We start from the raw sequence: 16,935 nt of genomic DNA, 5'->3' as shown, positions 1-16,935 counted from the left end.
TAATAGATAAAAGAACATCACAGTAAATTTACCTATAAACTAAAACAAGATAACAAGTTACTTAACTGGTTATTTTGATTTAGTTTATAGGTAAATTAAGTAAATTAAGTTTATAGATATACTAAGTAAATTAATTAAATTTACTTAATATACTCAAAGACTCACAAAAGTTAGCCATACAAATGTTTCTATTTATATCTTATATGTAGTTGACACATAATAAATTTTTACATTTATTTCAACATATAATATAATAATAGAATATGAAAAACGCAATAACATTATAAAATAATTTTCATTAATATCAAGATTAAACATTTCTATAAAAAGGCAAGCTGCTTTTAGGATTTTTTTCCAAAAAGAAACCTATTTGAATAAATTAATTTTAGCTTTTTAAAAGTCTTGTATTCAAATAATTTTGCAATTGAAATTTAAAATTTAAAAAAAAAAAAATTTATTTAAAAGAATTTTAACGCTCAATAATTATAAATTTAATTGCAGTGATGTCCACAATACCCAGTAGCATAGTGAGGAGCATTCCTGAAAGTTAGATATAGATTAGCTATAGTAACAATACTAGATTTAGAACATAATGCAAGTGAGGTAGAAAGTTTTATATAAATTGTAAACATTTTGAATAGTCAATTATTTTTTGTTTCTTGAAAATAGTTTTAAAAGTAGAAACTTTCCACTGCAAACATTAAACCATTGATTGTTGCAAACATTAAAGCAAAAATTATAAGATGACATTTTAATATGAGAGATATTATGTTTAAAAAACAACAATTACAAACTAATATACAATGATACTACTTTTTACTAATGCAACCTTGATATACCGCATAGCAGCGCCAAGGATAAGGGATGGGGGCTAAATAAAGTGTTTGTTTTTTTCGTTTTTAATTAAATCTGAAACAAATGTTAAAACTTATCTTTATCAGAGTTACACAAAGCGCTTTTAAATTAAGTAACAAATTACTACTAATAATTATTAAATAAATGAACAAATTTCATCCAATTTATTAAAAAGTGTAGTATATAATATTTTTAAATTGTATAAACATTTGCTTTTTCAAAAAAGCTTCAAAAAAAATTGTTCAAAAAAATAACGTAGTCTTTTTAAAATAGTAATTTTTAATAATTTCATGCTCTGATCAGTAAGTCTTGTTAAAAAAAGGTTTTCAACTTTTTTATTCCTAAAAAAAGGAAAAAATAAGTAAAATGCGGCTGCAGTTTAAATAAAATCAACTACCAACAAGCAATTTAATTTAATTTTAATTTGAGCATTACAACTTTATTGATAGGCGCTTCACATAACAAATTTAAAATTTATTATAAAAGATTTAAACTCATTCATTCCTATCGTAATTATAAGAAAAAAAAATTTCAATCCAATAAATATTTCTAAAAAAAAATAAAAACAGATTTAAAAAAATGTAAGTTTAATTATAAAAATTATTCCTATGAATATTACAAAATGCTTCAAAACTTACAATTAATCAACAAAATACATGCTTATATAATTAAATAAAGTTATTTTATGTAATTAAATAATTTATTTTATATTCTAGTATAATTCACATAAAAATTGTAAAAGCTAGTAGTCACAAAAGGTTTTGAACTTATTCATAAACAAAAGTAACTTAAAAATTATTTTTTCTAAAAATAATGGTTTAAAAGATTTTTAGGAAGACATGGAAAAATAGTTTCAAAATACCAACGAGAAAGTAAGATGTCAAAGGCTGTGTAAATCCATAAACTTTAAATGAAAAACTTACATTGTTTCAAGAGATAACTGCCACAAATCACCTAAATTTAGAGCTTTTAAATTGTCATTCATTAAGTGAGGAACCATGCCACCTCTAACATAAACCAAGCAGCCTGGAGTAGTAAATGTCTTACTTTTTATAGTTAACTCCCCAAGAAATTTTTCCTTTTTGAAAATCATCCTCTAAATTTATATATATATATATATATATATATATATATATATATATATATATATACATATATATATATATATATACATATATATATATATATATATATATATATATATATATACATATATATATACATATATGTATATATATATATATATATATATATATATATATATACATATATGTATATATATATATATATATATATATATATATATATATATATATATATATAAATATATATATATATATATTTATCTATATATATACAGTATTGGACAAAACATTTGCAATCAACATCGAACAATGCTAAAAAGTGTTCCTAATTTTACATGTCTTAAAAACGAAACAAACTATACTACCACAGCAAACAGTTCAGGAGTCTGGAGTCATAGCATGCCATGACATGAGCAATCAGCTGACAGGTAACAGCACACAAGCAGAATTTCGTTGACAAGTGCCATTTTGCAGCGAACAAAACAAGTGCAACTTTTTTGGTTTGTTTCATTTTTTTAAATCTAATCCGTGTCAATGTCACAGAAGTTTTTTAATAATCAAAGGAAGTATCCAGAAGTTTCCAGAAGTTTCCAGAAGCAAACAAAAGCTTCCAGAAGTTTCCAGAAAAAGCATCTGGAAGCATCCAGTAGCATCCAGAAATATCCAGAAACATTCAGAAGCATCCAGACGCATCCAGAAGCTTCCAGAAGCATCGAAAAGAAGCATCTAGAATCTTCCAGAACAGGTTTACACAGGTTCATTTTACTATATAAGAAACATGTAAATCGACATATAATTCAGTCAGTATATATGGAAGTCAATCAGTCAGTATTATCAAGACAGTTTATCGAAGTGAGTTTTATCAAAGTGTTTTATCGAAGAACATCAATACAAGAAGTGAAATACAACAAGTGTTTCATTACATCAATACAGTCCACATACAACCAAGACGTTGTGTTCCACAAAGCATTATTGTATCATCACCAGGTAAATGTAACGCGGTAAACCTTGATAAGCATGATTATTTATTTTTATTATTTTTATGACTTCAAGTGCAAAAATGGCTCCCAGCAGTTTTGGATTGGAACTAAGAAAGAAAATTATTGGCGATTACGTAAGTGGAATGTCACAAAAAAGTATTTGGGATAAATATCGCGTGAAAAAATGGACCGTATCAAGACTATGTTCCAAATATCGTTCTACGGGGAAGTTGGCAGCAGATAACAAAGGTGGAAGACTGCGTTCCACCACTTCTAGAGAGGAATCTATGATCGTCAGATCCGTCAAGAAGGATCCCTGGATATCAACAGTCAAGATACAAAAGCAATTAGAGCTGCCTGTATCGGATGGAACAAATAGACAACGTGCTGTTGAAGCCAGATTGTTTTCTTGACACCCTGCAAAGAAACCGCTGATTTCACTATAAACCAAAAGAAAAAACTCCTGTTTGCTACATCTAATATTGACCTGTTCAGTGATGAATCGAAGTTCAACATCATTGGGAGCAATGGCATTTGCTGTGTTCGTCGACCGGCCGGAAAACGCTTCGATTTACGTTACTGCCATAAGACCGTGAAGCATGGTGGAGGCAATGTAATGGTCTGGGGGTGTTTTTCTGCTAACGTTCTAGGTCCAATACATCAAAACGATGGAATAATGGACCGTTTCACGTATAAAAATATCCTGAAACATGTTATGTTACCTCATGCTGAATGGAATATGCCAATAAAATGGGTTTTTCAGCAAGACAACAATCCGAAACACACTGCAAAAGTAGTCAAGCAGTGGTTTCAAGACAACCACCTATCGGTGATGGATTGGCCGCCTCAATCTCCGGATCTCAACTTTATTGAGAACCTGTGGGAGCTCGTCAACCGCAGAATTAATCGTGAAGGTGTTCGTAATATGGATCAACTGTTTGAAAAATCCAAAAGGTCTGGGCAGCGATTCCACAAAGTTTCATTGATCACCTGATCGATTCTATGCCTCGAAGATGCAAGGCTGTGATCGACAACAAAGGAGTCGCCACGAAATATTGATAGCGAAATACAGCTTGGTCAACATTTTGTTGAGTTGCACTTGTTTTGTCCAGAAGGAAATCAATTTTTTTGAATACTTTTAAATAATTTACTAATTTTCGTGTACAAATAATGAACTTTGTGATGAATAAAACTTGAAGAACTTTGTCTCTAAACAGTTACATAGTTATTTCTCTATATTGAAAAAATGTAGCACTTTTATATAAAGAAACTAAATTAGCATTATTTGGTTGCACTCGTTTTGTCCGATACTGTATATATACATATATATTTTTATATATATATATGTATATATACAGTATATATACAGTATATATACAGTATATATATATATATATATATATATATATATATATATATATATATATATATATATATATATATATATTTTGGCCTTAATGAAAGTTCCTCATACTTATGAGGAACTTTCATTAAGGCCAAAAAATGTATTGTCTTCAGTTTTTAAATTTATTTAGCAGAGTTTTAATTGTAAATTAAATCTTTTGAAAATGTAGTATGACTACGAAACATGTCAAGAATAAAAAAAACCAGTGTTCAATGGTTTGTAACAAGTTTATTTGTTCGTTAATTTTTTCTCTGTATTGTCTTCAGTTTTCAAATTTATTTAGCAGAGTTTTAATTGTAAATTAAATCTTTTGAAAATGTAGTATGACTACGAAACATGTCAAGAATAAAAAATATTGTGATTTTTATATATATATATATAATATCGCATATAAATAAACATTTGCCAACTTTTTTTGTTTAATTTTTTCCATACATTTTTTCAAAAAAAGAACTATAATGAAAAAACGAAGCTCCTTATTTCAGTAGAACCTTAGCATCAATATTTCTGGAAATAAATAAGGAAAATATTTCTTCCAAAACTGGAAGAAATATTTTCCTTATTTGGACCACCAGTTTGATTTCTAATGGACAATGACTTTCGTTCACACACGCTAACAAGGTTTGCTGACGAATAGGGCATTGATTTAGAATATCGAGCAGCTCATCAAGCTCAAGGCAATGGTATCGTTGAACGCATACACAGAACAATTAAAGGAACAGTCGCCCGCTCACGTTGCTCAATTGCTCTGGCAGTATTACTGTACAATGAGACGATATCATCGAGCTGTAGTAAAAGTCCATCGCAGCAATTTAAGCAAAAACCAACGTCATTTATTCCAGGTGTCGATACACATAAGAAAGCCGAAAAATATGAAGTAGACAACATATTCAAGGAAGGTGACAATGTTTGGGTAAAACCAGCTCAAGAGACAAAATGTGATCAGTCTGTGATATCTGATATTGTACGGAAGTAAAATACCTGGTCGTTTGACGTCGAAACCGCAAATAGGGTATTCCCACGAAATATCTCACACTTGCGTCGCCATATTCCAGACTCTCATAATAAAAATGACTTATTTAACAATGGTCTTGATATACCAAAAGATGAAGTTGGTAATAATAAAGGAAGATGGAAGGATGCCGTTCAAGTTTGAAATGATTCTCAATAATGCAACAAACAAACGATAATGCGCTCCGGACAAATAATAAGAGCCCAACAACGATTAGACTTATGAGTTAATTAACCAAGAGGGCATGTTCTATTAAAGTTGGTGAATTAAAATTATTACATATACATGGTAAAAGTCACGTAGATGAAAGTCACGTGATGAAAGTCACCCATTCATTTATGGTTATTATTTTTAATGACTATTGTAGTTTTATAATTGTCATGGGAATTATAACTTTGTATTTATATACGATTTTATGTAATAAAAAAGAAGTTTAAAAAACGCTCAGATAGTTGATTTTTAATATATAAACGAATACAAGAATGCAACATATAGTTGTTACATTGATAGCTCTATAATTGGCCAATTTAAGTCAACTGACACTTATCCTTTAAAAATAAATATCATCATAAATGTAAATTGTAAGATAACTGATAAATACATAATTAATAATAAAAAAAACAAACTAATTAGAGTGGCAAAAACTAACAAAAATATTAAGAATTCAATTTACTTTAGTTTATTAATGTATCCTAGGTAAGATTAAAAAAGTAGAGAAGTAAAAAAAACTACAGTGTTTCTGTAAATCTTCTAAGAATAATAGAACACACTGCATTTAGAAAATAATAGATAGATCCAAACAACCTCAGCCTTACAATACTCTTCTTTTTAAAATATCAGATTTGATGGTTCCATTAGACAGTCTATTTACAAATTGAAAACTGAAGATAAAGACTAGAGATTGCCAGTTCCAGTTGAAAAATCTTTGTTTCTTTTGTATACAATACCTGTGCAAATTAAAGTACAGGAAACTGATGCTGTTCTATGGACTAGCCCCAATTATCTCCAATCCAAAATTGTCGCCCTGTTTGAATACAATATGTTGAATTAAATCAGCAAATACATAAAGCAGAATATGATATTTTATATCAACTGAGCTCAGCTCAATAACAATAGACTTAACAATAGTCTCATCATCAACAACTCAAACACAAGTAAGATATAAAGACCAGGATATAATCAGGATTTTTTTTTCAAACGCAGCTGAAACGAAACAATTAGTTGCATATAGAAAAAAAGAAAATACTTGGACTTGTTATTGATGTTACAAGAAGCAGGCTCTGGTACATCCAATGATGAGAACTCAGCAAGAAACACATTTAGAAGCCATAAAACCTTGCTTAAATACTTGGAGTTGATAAAATTTTGTTGAAAAATTCAACATATTATCCTTTGTGTAATGTTTTGCAAGCATCCAATTGATAAAGATAAACTTATATAATGCAATATAATTACATGATTATATAAAGTATGTCGTAAAGATACATTTAAGACATATGAATTACATTTTAAATGGTATCTAACACCTGCTGATGTTCACAAGATGATTGCTGAAATAATGAAAAAAATGAATGAAACCAAAAATAATGGGAAAAAAAAGCAACACTACCTTGCATGTTCACGTTAAACAGTCAGTTGATGTATGTGTATATATATATATATATATATATATACATATATATACATATATATATATATATATATATATATATATATATATATATATATATATATATATATATATATATATCAGTGGTGTACACTGGATTTTTAAATGTTGGAGTTTTGACACTTACAGGCATTGTGCAAACTCTAAACTTTTGTATGTTTATTCTTATACCAAAAAAGAATGTTTTGCAAAGAATTAGGGTGATTGGAGCTTGGGAATGAAAAAAAACCCTAATTTTTGGGCACGTCCAGCACTTAACGTGGGAGCAACGAGCTTATATATATATATATATATATATATATATATATATATATATATATATATATATATATATATATATATATATATATATATATATATATATATATATATATATATGATATATATATATATATATATATATATATATATATATATATATATATATATATATATATATATATATATAAGTATACTTTGTATACTGTATTAATAACATTTTACTGTAATACTGTAATAATAACATTTTGTAATAATAACATTTAATAATAACATAATACAAGGGAAAAAAATACAATACTAGAAAATAAGGTTGAGTCGTATTTTATGTAGGTAAAAAAAAAAGCAAAATGCAACTAAGAATATTTAAAATTAAAAAGCGATTTGCAAAATATGATTACATAATTAAGCAATATCATGATAACCAAATGGAAAATGTTTTGAGATGTCTAACAATAAAAATCTGATTTTAAAGAATGTTTTAAAACTTTTTTTTTTCTTTTTAATATATTTAAACCTGATAAGTTGATTTGAAAAGTTAAAAGAAATTATTAAAAATTATACTCATGTAAATGAAGCCTTGCTTGTAGCACTTTGTTTTTTTTTATTGCGACTCTTGTCTCAATAAAATGAAATGCTTGTGGCAATGGTATTTTTTAAATTAAAAAAGTGCAATAAAAATGAAGTGTGAAAGTATAAATAATATTATTTTGATGAACTGTACTTAAATTTTAAGTTTCATACTTTTAATTCAATGTTTTACTAAGTTAATTCATTTTTTGAATTTTTTTAATTAATGCTTTTAACTCAAGTTATAAACTTAATGCTTTTAAGACTTCCTCTTTGTTTTTCAGCTGAACATGAAATTGTTAACATAAAATTATTTTTAGCATGAAAATGTCATTATAAATTTAAATAGCAAACTATATTTCAAATTCTTAATATACTTGACGGCATAACATTACTTTAATGATAAGTATACAATATTTGCCTGAAAAAGCGTCTGGAACAAGCGTTATTTTAAAAGTCATAGTGAGCAGATATATTAGTCCTGTACCGATATAAAATAATTATCATTTAATTAATATAAAACAAAATTCAAACTATTTTACAATAAAATAAAGAAACTTAAATTTTATACTTGTAAAAGCATGCTTAACTGAACTGAAAAAGAGAAAAAATGATGTTTTGAATGAATAAAATATTTATTTTAAATTTCTATTATTACTTTACTTTTTTTGTGAGCTAAGATTCGGTCACAATTATTACATAAATAACATAATCTTGTAATCAAGGTATTTTCAGAAAAACACATTCAGTTTTATTTTGAATTTTTTTAAATATAGAAAGTTCAGGAACGGAAAATATCGTCTCGGGTGGTTCGGTATTGGTTTGGTTCTAAAAATCTGTTTCATGTGTTTTTCATAATTTTTCTGCGTTTGTGTTTTTTACTATGCGAATTAAACAAAATTTACCTATATATCTAAAATAATATTTGTATACACATCTATACATATATATGTATATATAAATGAAGAATGTCAAATGGATTATCAAGCAAACCGTCGACAAATTTAGTCGATTTTGATACTCCCTCAAAAGAATCACATATAAATCACTTACGCAAATCTTTACATAGTGTTGCTAAATCAATTGATTTTAGTGATGAAAACTACAGTCGTCAGAGTTCTTTAGACTGCATTATAGTAAACCAAAAAAAAAAGAAGGACTTGTTTTTTACAGTAAATGAAATTAAAATTTCTGGTAAATAAAAAGTTTATTATAAAACAAAAATTTTTATTTGTTTAACTTTTACATTTCCATTTTTGCATTCGTCGATTTAAAATGTGGCAATTTTTTCACAAACAAAACTTTTTTCAAATTAAGCATAAATCTTTAATTTTTATACTTTTTTGCACCATTGAAATAATCTTTTTACTAATTTTCAATTTTTTATAACAATTTATTCCATTCTTTAAAAATATTATGTCAGATAGCTTACCAAGGGCTTGCCTTTTTAGTTTGTAGGTGTTTTTAATTTAAATTTACAAAGAATATTCTTTAAAGTTTATTTTTGCCATGAAGATTATTAATATGAATATATAAGTATTAGGTGTGCGTAAATCCTGCTTTTATAAAAACATTTTTTTTGGCCAAGTTCTTTGCAGCATTCTTTAAAGTCTGTTTAAGAGTTGTTTTGAAGATGTTTTGAAAACATGTTTTGCTTGGTTGTTGTTTTTTAAGTATTGATCGACAGATATTTTTTTAGTACTAAAACAGTTTGACTGTTATTTTGTATAGATTTTATTTATTGTAATGCACTTTTTTTTGATGTTATTGGTATCAAATATTTTCTCTTACTTACTGCATAAAGTTTATATCAGAGTAATGGTGGGATAATTTTCTAATCTATTTTCATTTCTTTGAATATCATTTTTCTTTCTACTTTCAGATAGAATAATTCTTTGATCATATGATCATATTTTAGAGTGACCATTGTCCCGGTTTTTACGAACAGAGCGTAGCTGTCATTAAATGATAGTCACATTTATGTCACATAGTCACATTTATGGCATGGCATAAATGTGGGCTAATGTATTTATACCACTTAGATGGTAGCAACATGCGACTATAATACTTATATCATTTAGTTATTATAAATACCATGTAAATACCTGTAAATAAATGTAAATACTGTATAAATACCTATACATGACCCAGATTTACTTCATCCCATAAATCAAGTGTGGCTATTAAATGTGGAACGATCAAATTTTTTTTTTTAAGTAAATAGATTTAGCTACTGCAGCAAATGATCATTATTTTCTCTTTTTATAAATCTAACACATAAACAATTTTAATTTATTTAGTTTTAAATGCATTTCTGAAAGCATGATTTATTTAATTTTTTTTTTTTTTTTTATTTAAAATTTTACTACTTATACTCCATTGAGTTTTTAAACTTTTATACTGATATACATTTTGAAACTGATATACAGTTTCAAAAGCACTCTTATCATCACTTAAAAATTTTTTTTTGTTTTCAGTTTTTATTGTGAATTATTTAAAGATTATTTTAATTTTTGTATATTTTTATTTTAATATTAGATTTATTTGATTGGAAAGATTATAAAAATCAATCACAAAATCGAAATATTCCTCAGTCTGGCACAGTAGTTACATGTAATAATCATAAAATTGCATTGTTCAGAATGGGTTATGAAGTGTTTGCTATTGATGAGAGTTGTCCACATCAAGGTGTGTTAGTTTTTGTTAATGCTCAAAACACTATAGTTTATAACTTGATTGCTTTGTTTAAAAATAACTTTATTATAATGGATGTTAAATAAAAATCTGTGAAAAAAATAATTGAGTGTTTATCTCTTAGTTTTAGGATTACTGAAAAAATATTTATAGAATAATAATTAGCTTCTCTATCACTCTCACTATTAAATTTTATCAGTCAATTAATACAAAGTTCAGATTAGAAGAGATGGATATTTCATTGTTGCAGCCTATGAAATTCAGATCAGCATTATACAAGCATACAACTGTCAACCTGAATTTTGGCTGCTTGTTCTAAGCAATCAAAAAGTGAATACTTTTTGTCAAAACAAGAGTATAAAGTTGAATTGTTAGCAAATAGAGCCACTTAAGATAAAATTTTCATGAAAATTGTTATTGTAGATAAGAAACAATACAGGAGCAAAGATAGAACTTTGTGCAACCCTTAAAGTTACTCAAAATAAAGAAGAGTGTAGGCCTTCAATTATAACTTTAATTCTGCAGTTAGAAAGAAATGATTTAATAATCTCAAAAACTTTATATAAAGGAACTAATAACAAATTTAAAAAAGTTCTGGAGAACACTTTTTTTTGTCTGGAGCACAAACTCTAGAAGTAATTAATTGAGAATTAACTTTAGCATTGGAAGCCAGAGTAATTTGGATGTTTAACAATGGATTAATCTGTTTAACTGGTATGACAGGAAGAATAGGGCCATTCAAAAGTCATTTTAGAAAAAAGTTCTTTTCAAATAACTCTGTTCTCTTCTAGTCAGAAGTAAAAAGGTCTTACCCATGAAAAGATGAACATTTATGCATACATAATATGGATATGAACATATATGTTTGCTACATATTTAGATGCTGGCATACAAGATCCTTATATATTTATATAAACTTAGAATTTATATATAGTATATATAAGATATTTAGGTATCAGCATGTAGAGAGGTAGCAGCTTCAGGATTAAATTGTAAAGGTAGAAGTAAGAAAACTTGAAGAGAGTGCCTTACATATTGTATGAGTAAGCTTTAATTAAGGAAAGAAAATGCTTGAGATTGTTTATATTGCAGAAACAGCATAAAAGTTAAATCCTGATGATGATAAAGATGATGATTTCAGGTTGCTTACTAACTGCTTGTAAACTAAATTTGCATTTCTAAACTACATCTTTCTATCTAAAAAACCAATGAGTATGTAATGAATAAACAATGAAAAACTTTTAAATTAAAAAATCATTTAATCGTTAATTAGCTATATACTTACATAAAGTTTAAATGCTACATTCTTTAAAATATTGTCTAGAGCAATTCTCTTATAACCAAAGTATTCCTTTTATAACCAATTAGTTGTTAACCCTTTTGTAGCAGGATGCAGAAAATAAATCAAAATCAAAGTTTTGCCGACCTGATGTCAGCTAAGTATGGCACTCTTGTGCCAACCTGAAATCTTTCCAAATTTGCAGGCTGTTGTTGGTATTTCTAAGGTACTTATTGGAACTGTTTTTATTTTTATTGTCTGTTGTTTTTGATTTTTTATTATAAAAGATTGTTTCTTTTGAAATTTTAAAGATTTTTTATAAAATATTTTTGTTTTTTTTTATTTAAAAAAATTAAAAAAGAAACAAGAATATTGTTTGAACTTAGCTAGTAAATATTTTATTTAATAGTCAATATATTTGATGATTTGATTTGATCAGCATATAATAGATAAGAATTTTTTTTAATAAAGGTGTTGTCTTTTGGATATGCAATGAGACTAGGTCAGGCGATAATAAGTATTTTGTTTTGATGGTGCTTTTCATTAAAAGGCACTTCTGCATCATTTTCTTTAATTCAAGTTTTCTTTAATTGTGAAACTGATTCAGATAGAATATTTCTTTGATGCCATTGATTTAGCACACTGGGTTGTGCTTTTTTTTGTTGTTTTTTTAATGTTGCAAACTCATAGTTAGTGACTAATTTTCCTTTGTCATTAATGTGCTAAACAAAATTCTTAAAAATGATTTACTTTTTTATTGTGTGTATTATACTTTCATCTGATATGTTAAATTTGTAGTTACAAAAAGCTTCAATTGTTTTTTTTTTAGCTAATACTTTCATGGACTTTTTTATTACAGATTTTGTTATTTTCGTTTTTACTAATGCTTGTGTTTATTTTATAAACTTTAATTTTTTTAGTCTTTAAATTTTACAGTAAGACGTTTTGTTTAAATTAATTTTAGGAGGGCCTTTGCATGTTGGAGACATTGAAACACTTGGAGAAGCTCATATACTTTGTGTTATTTGCCCTTGGCATAAGTGGAGAATAGAACTAAAAACTGGTAAAGTTAAGTTGCCTCGAGGCAGGGATAAACGCAATGAAGTTTATCCAACACGGGTCTTAAAAGATGGCTCAATACAAGTTGGTTTCTCTGCAATTTCTGATAAATTTTTTAAGATAGATGATAGTATTGATTTTTAATACAAATTTGCTTAAATGGTAGTAAATATCTTTTGGATCACCCAGAAATCTTTGAATTATAGTTGAATAAAATTTGAGATTAAGGTGTGCAAAGAGTTGGTGCTATTATTTCAACTAATTTAATTTTCATCTGTTTGAAAAATAGATGAAAATTAAATACTTTATTTCAAGTCAACATAAATATTTTATGAATATTTAAGTTAAAATGCATGTGTTTTGTATATTTGTTAATATATGTATATACAGAATATAATTAGCTATCAAATTTTTTGGTGAAGCTCTTTTTGTTTTGGTAAATGTAGTGGTAAATGTACATAAAAATTTCACTTGTATTACTTTTTTTTATTTAAGTATTTTTTTAAGAGATGAAGTTTTTTCGGAAATACAGTTAGTTCCCGTTAAGTCGAATACCGGTTAACTCGAACTTTTGTTATCTCAAACTGTTTCATTTGGTCCTTTAAAATCGTCTAATTGGTTGCTATTAAAAATCTCCGGTTAAGTCGAACCTCGGATAACTTGAACTTTGTTAAGTCGAACTTTTTTTCGTCCCTATCCAGCAAGTTTCTTCGGTTAACTCGAAATTTTCTCATGGGAAATTAAGATATCAAAATAACATAATTTTTTTTTCAAAAGTCGCTCCATATAAGATATAAAAAACAGTAGCCCACTATTTTTTTTTTTTTTTTTCCATGTATTTAAATATGAATAGAATAGTAATTAGGTATGAATAAAATAGATCATTATCAGTCGTAAAATAGTGCTATAATAAAACCAATAAAATAAACTTTAATAAAATAATGTTTAAAAAAAAACAATTTTTTTTAAGGTTTTAATAAATCTCTTGATACAATATCGCAAGCTTTTAGCGCGATATTATTACCAATATTATTAATAAGGAAGTCATTGTGTTGCTTAACTTTTTTATTTGTTATCTTTGTAAAAGTGTATAGAGTGAATACAAAACGTAACTTTTTTTACTGAAACATTTATCACGTTTTTTTTTAGTATAATGGTGTATATTAAATAATTATGCTTAAGCATTGAGTAAAGAAAAATAGCCTCGAACTAAAACGGCCAGAGTTCGACTTAACGGGAATTCGCTTTAGTCGCACATTTTTCTTCGTCCTTTTAAGGTTCGAGTTATCGAGAATTAACTGTACATTAAGACGTAAGACGACAAATAAAAGAATTAGATAAAAGTAAGTAAAATATACAATGAAAAATACGTAGATCCGTTCCCCTAAAAATAATTTTATGTTAAAGTTTTAACTTTTCAAATAAAAGTTGCTATGTAATTGAAATTAAAGCATCTTTTCTTTCGAGGTTGAGTACCAATAAAAAGCAAAAAATAATTAACTTTTTTAAAAATTCATTAAACCAATTTTATAATCGCAGGTTTCGAATTTCCGATTGATTTATATAAAGAAATGCATCAAATACACATCAAAGTTTGTTTAGAGTCAGTATAAAATATTTCCCTAGCAACGGTTTGTTTATTCCGTTGTTTTGTGGTTTAACAACAAGTTTTACCACATAAAACCGCAAAAAATTTTACTTATTAATCAATACCTAGTTTACAAGCAAAGTATATTGATTATTCATGCACTCATCGTTATTGCTAATTTCTTCTAAAATTCCATTAGTACTATTTGGTAATAATCATCGGGCGTTCTATCAATCATGACTGAGTTATATTTATTCGATAACTGTTCTCTGCTATTAAGTCGAAAAATTCATTTTGCAAATCATGAGAAACTATTATTAATCGAAGTTTTTAGAGTTGGATTATGTCGTGATGTTAATGAAATTACTGGATTAAAATTAGCGTTATCCTAATTGCATCTCCGTGAAACGCAAGACCATAGCCTACAACATTACAAGTAAAATTTAACTAAGAAGTTATTACCACAGTAATCACTTCTTTGTTAAAAACTTTTATGATTTACTTCAATTATTTTTTTCTCTGTCATAAGAATACAGTCAATATGGTCTGAAGAAGTCAGAAAATTCCTAAAATCAGTTTTACTTTTATTTTTACCACTAAGATTTTGAAGAATAATGTTTGTGCAAGTTATTTTGATTTTTTTTTCGAAAACTCCTACTATTTGCGGAGATATTGGGTCCTAAAGTTTGGCCAATTTTGTAAAAATATGTGCATGGAGTGCAATTGCTTCTTTGAAGGCTAATTTTAGCAAAATGATTTTGAGATGCACATTTCTTTTTTATTTTTCTGCTTCTCCGGGTAGATTTCTATGGTAAAAGTAAAAATTCAAGATGGTTAAATTTTTTATTGTCTGGAAATCGTGGTTCAAAACCGTTAAATTTGCAACTTTACCCTTTCTTTGAGCATTATTATCTTTTAAGGTAATTACTTACACATAATTTACTTAATTGTTTTTGTTTTTTCAAGCCATCAAGGCATACATTGATTTATACAGAAAGAAATCGTAAAAAAAATCATTTTTTAACAAAACTCTACAAGAGTACTAAACAAAAAAACAGTTTTTTGAACTTTTTTAATGAGAGAAAGAACCAAGCATTTTGAAGTGTTTATATCATTATTAAAACAATAATATAAATTTCAGATAAACGTTTTTTCCAATAAAAAAAACTGATAAGATAATAAAACAATTTAAATTTTAAAGTTTATTAATGAGTCAATCTGAAATTCTACGTTGTCAATGTCGTCTTTTGGTCCCCTATTTTGGAGAGAATTTTGGTCCCCTCTTTTTGTCGTCTTTTGGTCCCCTCTTTGAGTAGTTAGTGTTTGTGCATCAAATACCTAAATTTATTTATTGATAGAATGGAATAATAGCAGGTGATCAGAAGAATTTAGGTTTCTAAAAAGTATCTAAAAACGAAGACATTACTTCCAGACTTTGTCTATATTTTTCAGATAATGGTTCTTAAAATTTGTTCTGCTGTCAAAAAGTATTTTGTAGATTCAGTGTTAATTATTTAGTATGCATAGTTTCAATTTTAAATTGTATTGGGTTTCGTGTAGAATTTGTTTTATTTTTTAAAAGTCTTCGACATTCCAAAAAGCTGGTAACTAGTTTTTCAGCATGCCACCACAAGGAGTCAAACATATAAAAATATAGTTTTAAAGTCTTTGTGTACCTTTTACTGCTCATCAAAAATTTCACAAATTAAACTAGTTCTTTAAAACTTAATTAAACTATTCTTTAAAACTTTATTAATAGTTTTTAAAACTTTAATAGTTTTTAAAACTTAATTAAACTATTCTTTTTACCGTCTTTTTATAAGATTATTTTATTATTTTTATTTAAGACATATGAAGTAATTTTTTAATTATTATTAATGGGTGCTCCTACACCCTAAAAATAGTGTTGAGCCGTAGGCTACATTATGTCGCGTAGAATACAACATCGAATGTTGACGCCGGCTACACCAACACTATGTGGCTCTAAAAGCCACACTCAGTGTTGCATTCGTAAGGCCACATAAATTGTAGACTTGAAAGCCAGACAATATGGCCTTTAATGCGACACTTTTGAGGAAATTTTTGCGACATAATTGTTGCATTTAATCAATGGCTATATATTTACACTCTTTTTGCAGGACAAAAAAAACATCAACTAATGTTGATGTTTTTTTACAACAGGTTTGTTTCGCTAAATGCAACACTATGGATTATACACTAATCTGTTTTTCGAGGCGTTGTAAATATTTTAATTTTTTTCAAGTATATTTATGCGTGATTTATTCCGTCCATTTAGGTCTTCACGTAGTATGAATATAACCGGGTGCAATTAAATAATTCAAATAAACCAAGTTATTTATATTGAACAAAGAGTCATATACTAAATTGCAAATGTATATCATATTGGTTTACCAGAAAAACGGAATAATATCACAATATAATAATAAAAACTAGAATATAAATTTTATTTTAATTCTGAGT

General features: G+C 26.9%; 2 protein-coding genes across 2 annotated transcripts in view; one reads left to right on the top strand and one right to left on the bottom strand.

Annotated features, from left to right (window-relative positions):
* LOC136071782 (queuine tRNA-ribosyltransferase accessory subunit 2-like) overlaps window positions 1-1,955 on the bottom strand; it is a 45,215-nt gene extending 43,260 nt beyond the window's left edge. The window contains exon 1 of the mRNA XM_065791008.1: window positions 1,779-1,955. Within this exon, the coding sequence (XP_065647080.1) occupies window positions 1,779-1,948 (170 nt within the window). The 5' untranslated portion in view covers window positions 1,949-1,955. The remainder of the gene's footprint in view (window positions 1-1,778) is intronic.
* Window positions 1,956-8,658: 6,703 nt separating this feature from the next.
* On the top strand, window positions 8,659-13,287 carry LOC100197559 (cholesterol 7-desaturase nvd). Its single transcript, XM_065791007.1, has 3 exons — window positions 8,659-9,028; window positions 10,373-10,522; window positions 12,772-13,287. Exons 1-3 carry the CDS (start codon window positions 8,803-8,805, stop codon window positions 13,008-13,010), a joined length of 615 nt encoding a protein of 204 aa, XP_065647079.1. The 5' UTR covers window positions 8,659-8,802; the 3' UTR covers window positions 13,011-13,287.
* Window positions 13,288-16,935: the final 3,648 nt, after the last annotated feature.

Source organism: Hydra vulgaris, chromosome 02 (genome assembly GCF_038396675.1).
Source record: "Hydra vulgaris chromosome 02, alternate assembly HydraT2T_AEP".
Taxonomy (NCBI): Eukaryota; Metazoa; Cnidaria; class Hydrozoa; order Anthoathecata; family Hydridae; genus Hydra; species Hydra vulgaris.
This window is presented reverse-complemented; position numbering and strand designations above follow the sequence as displayed.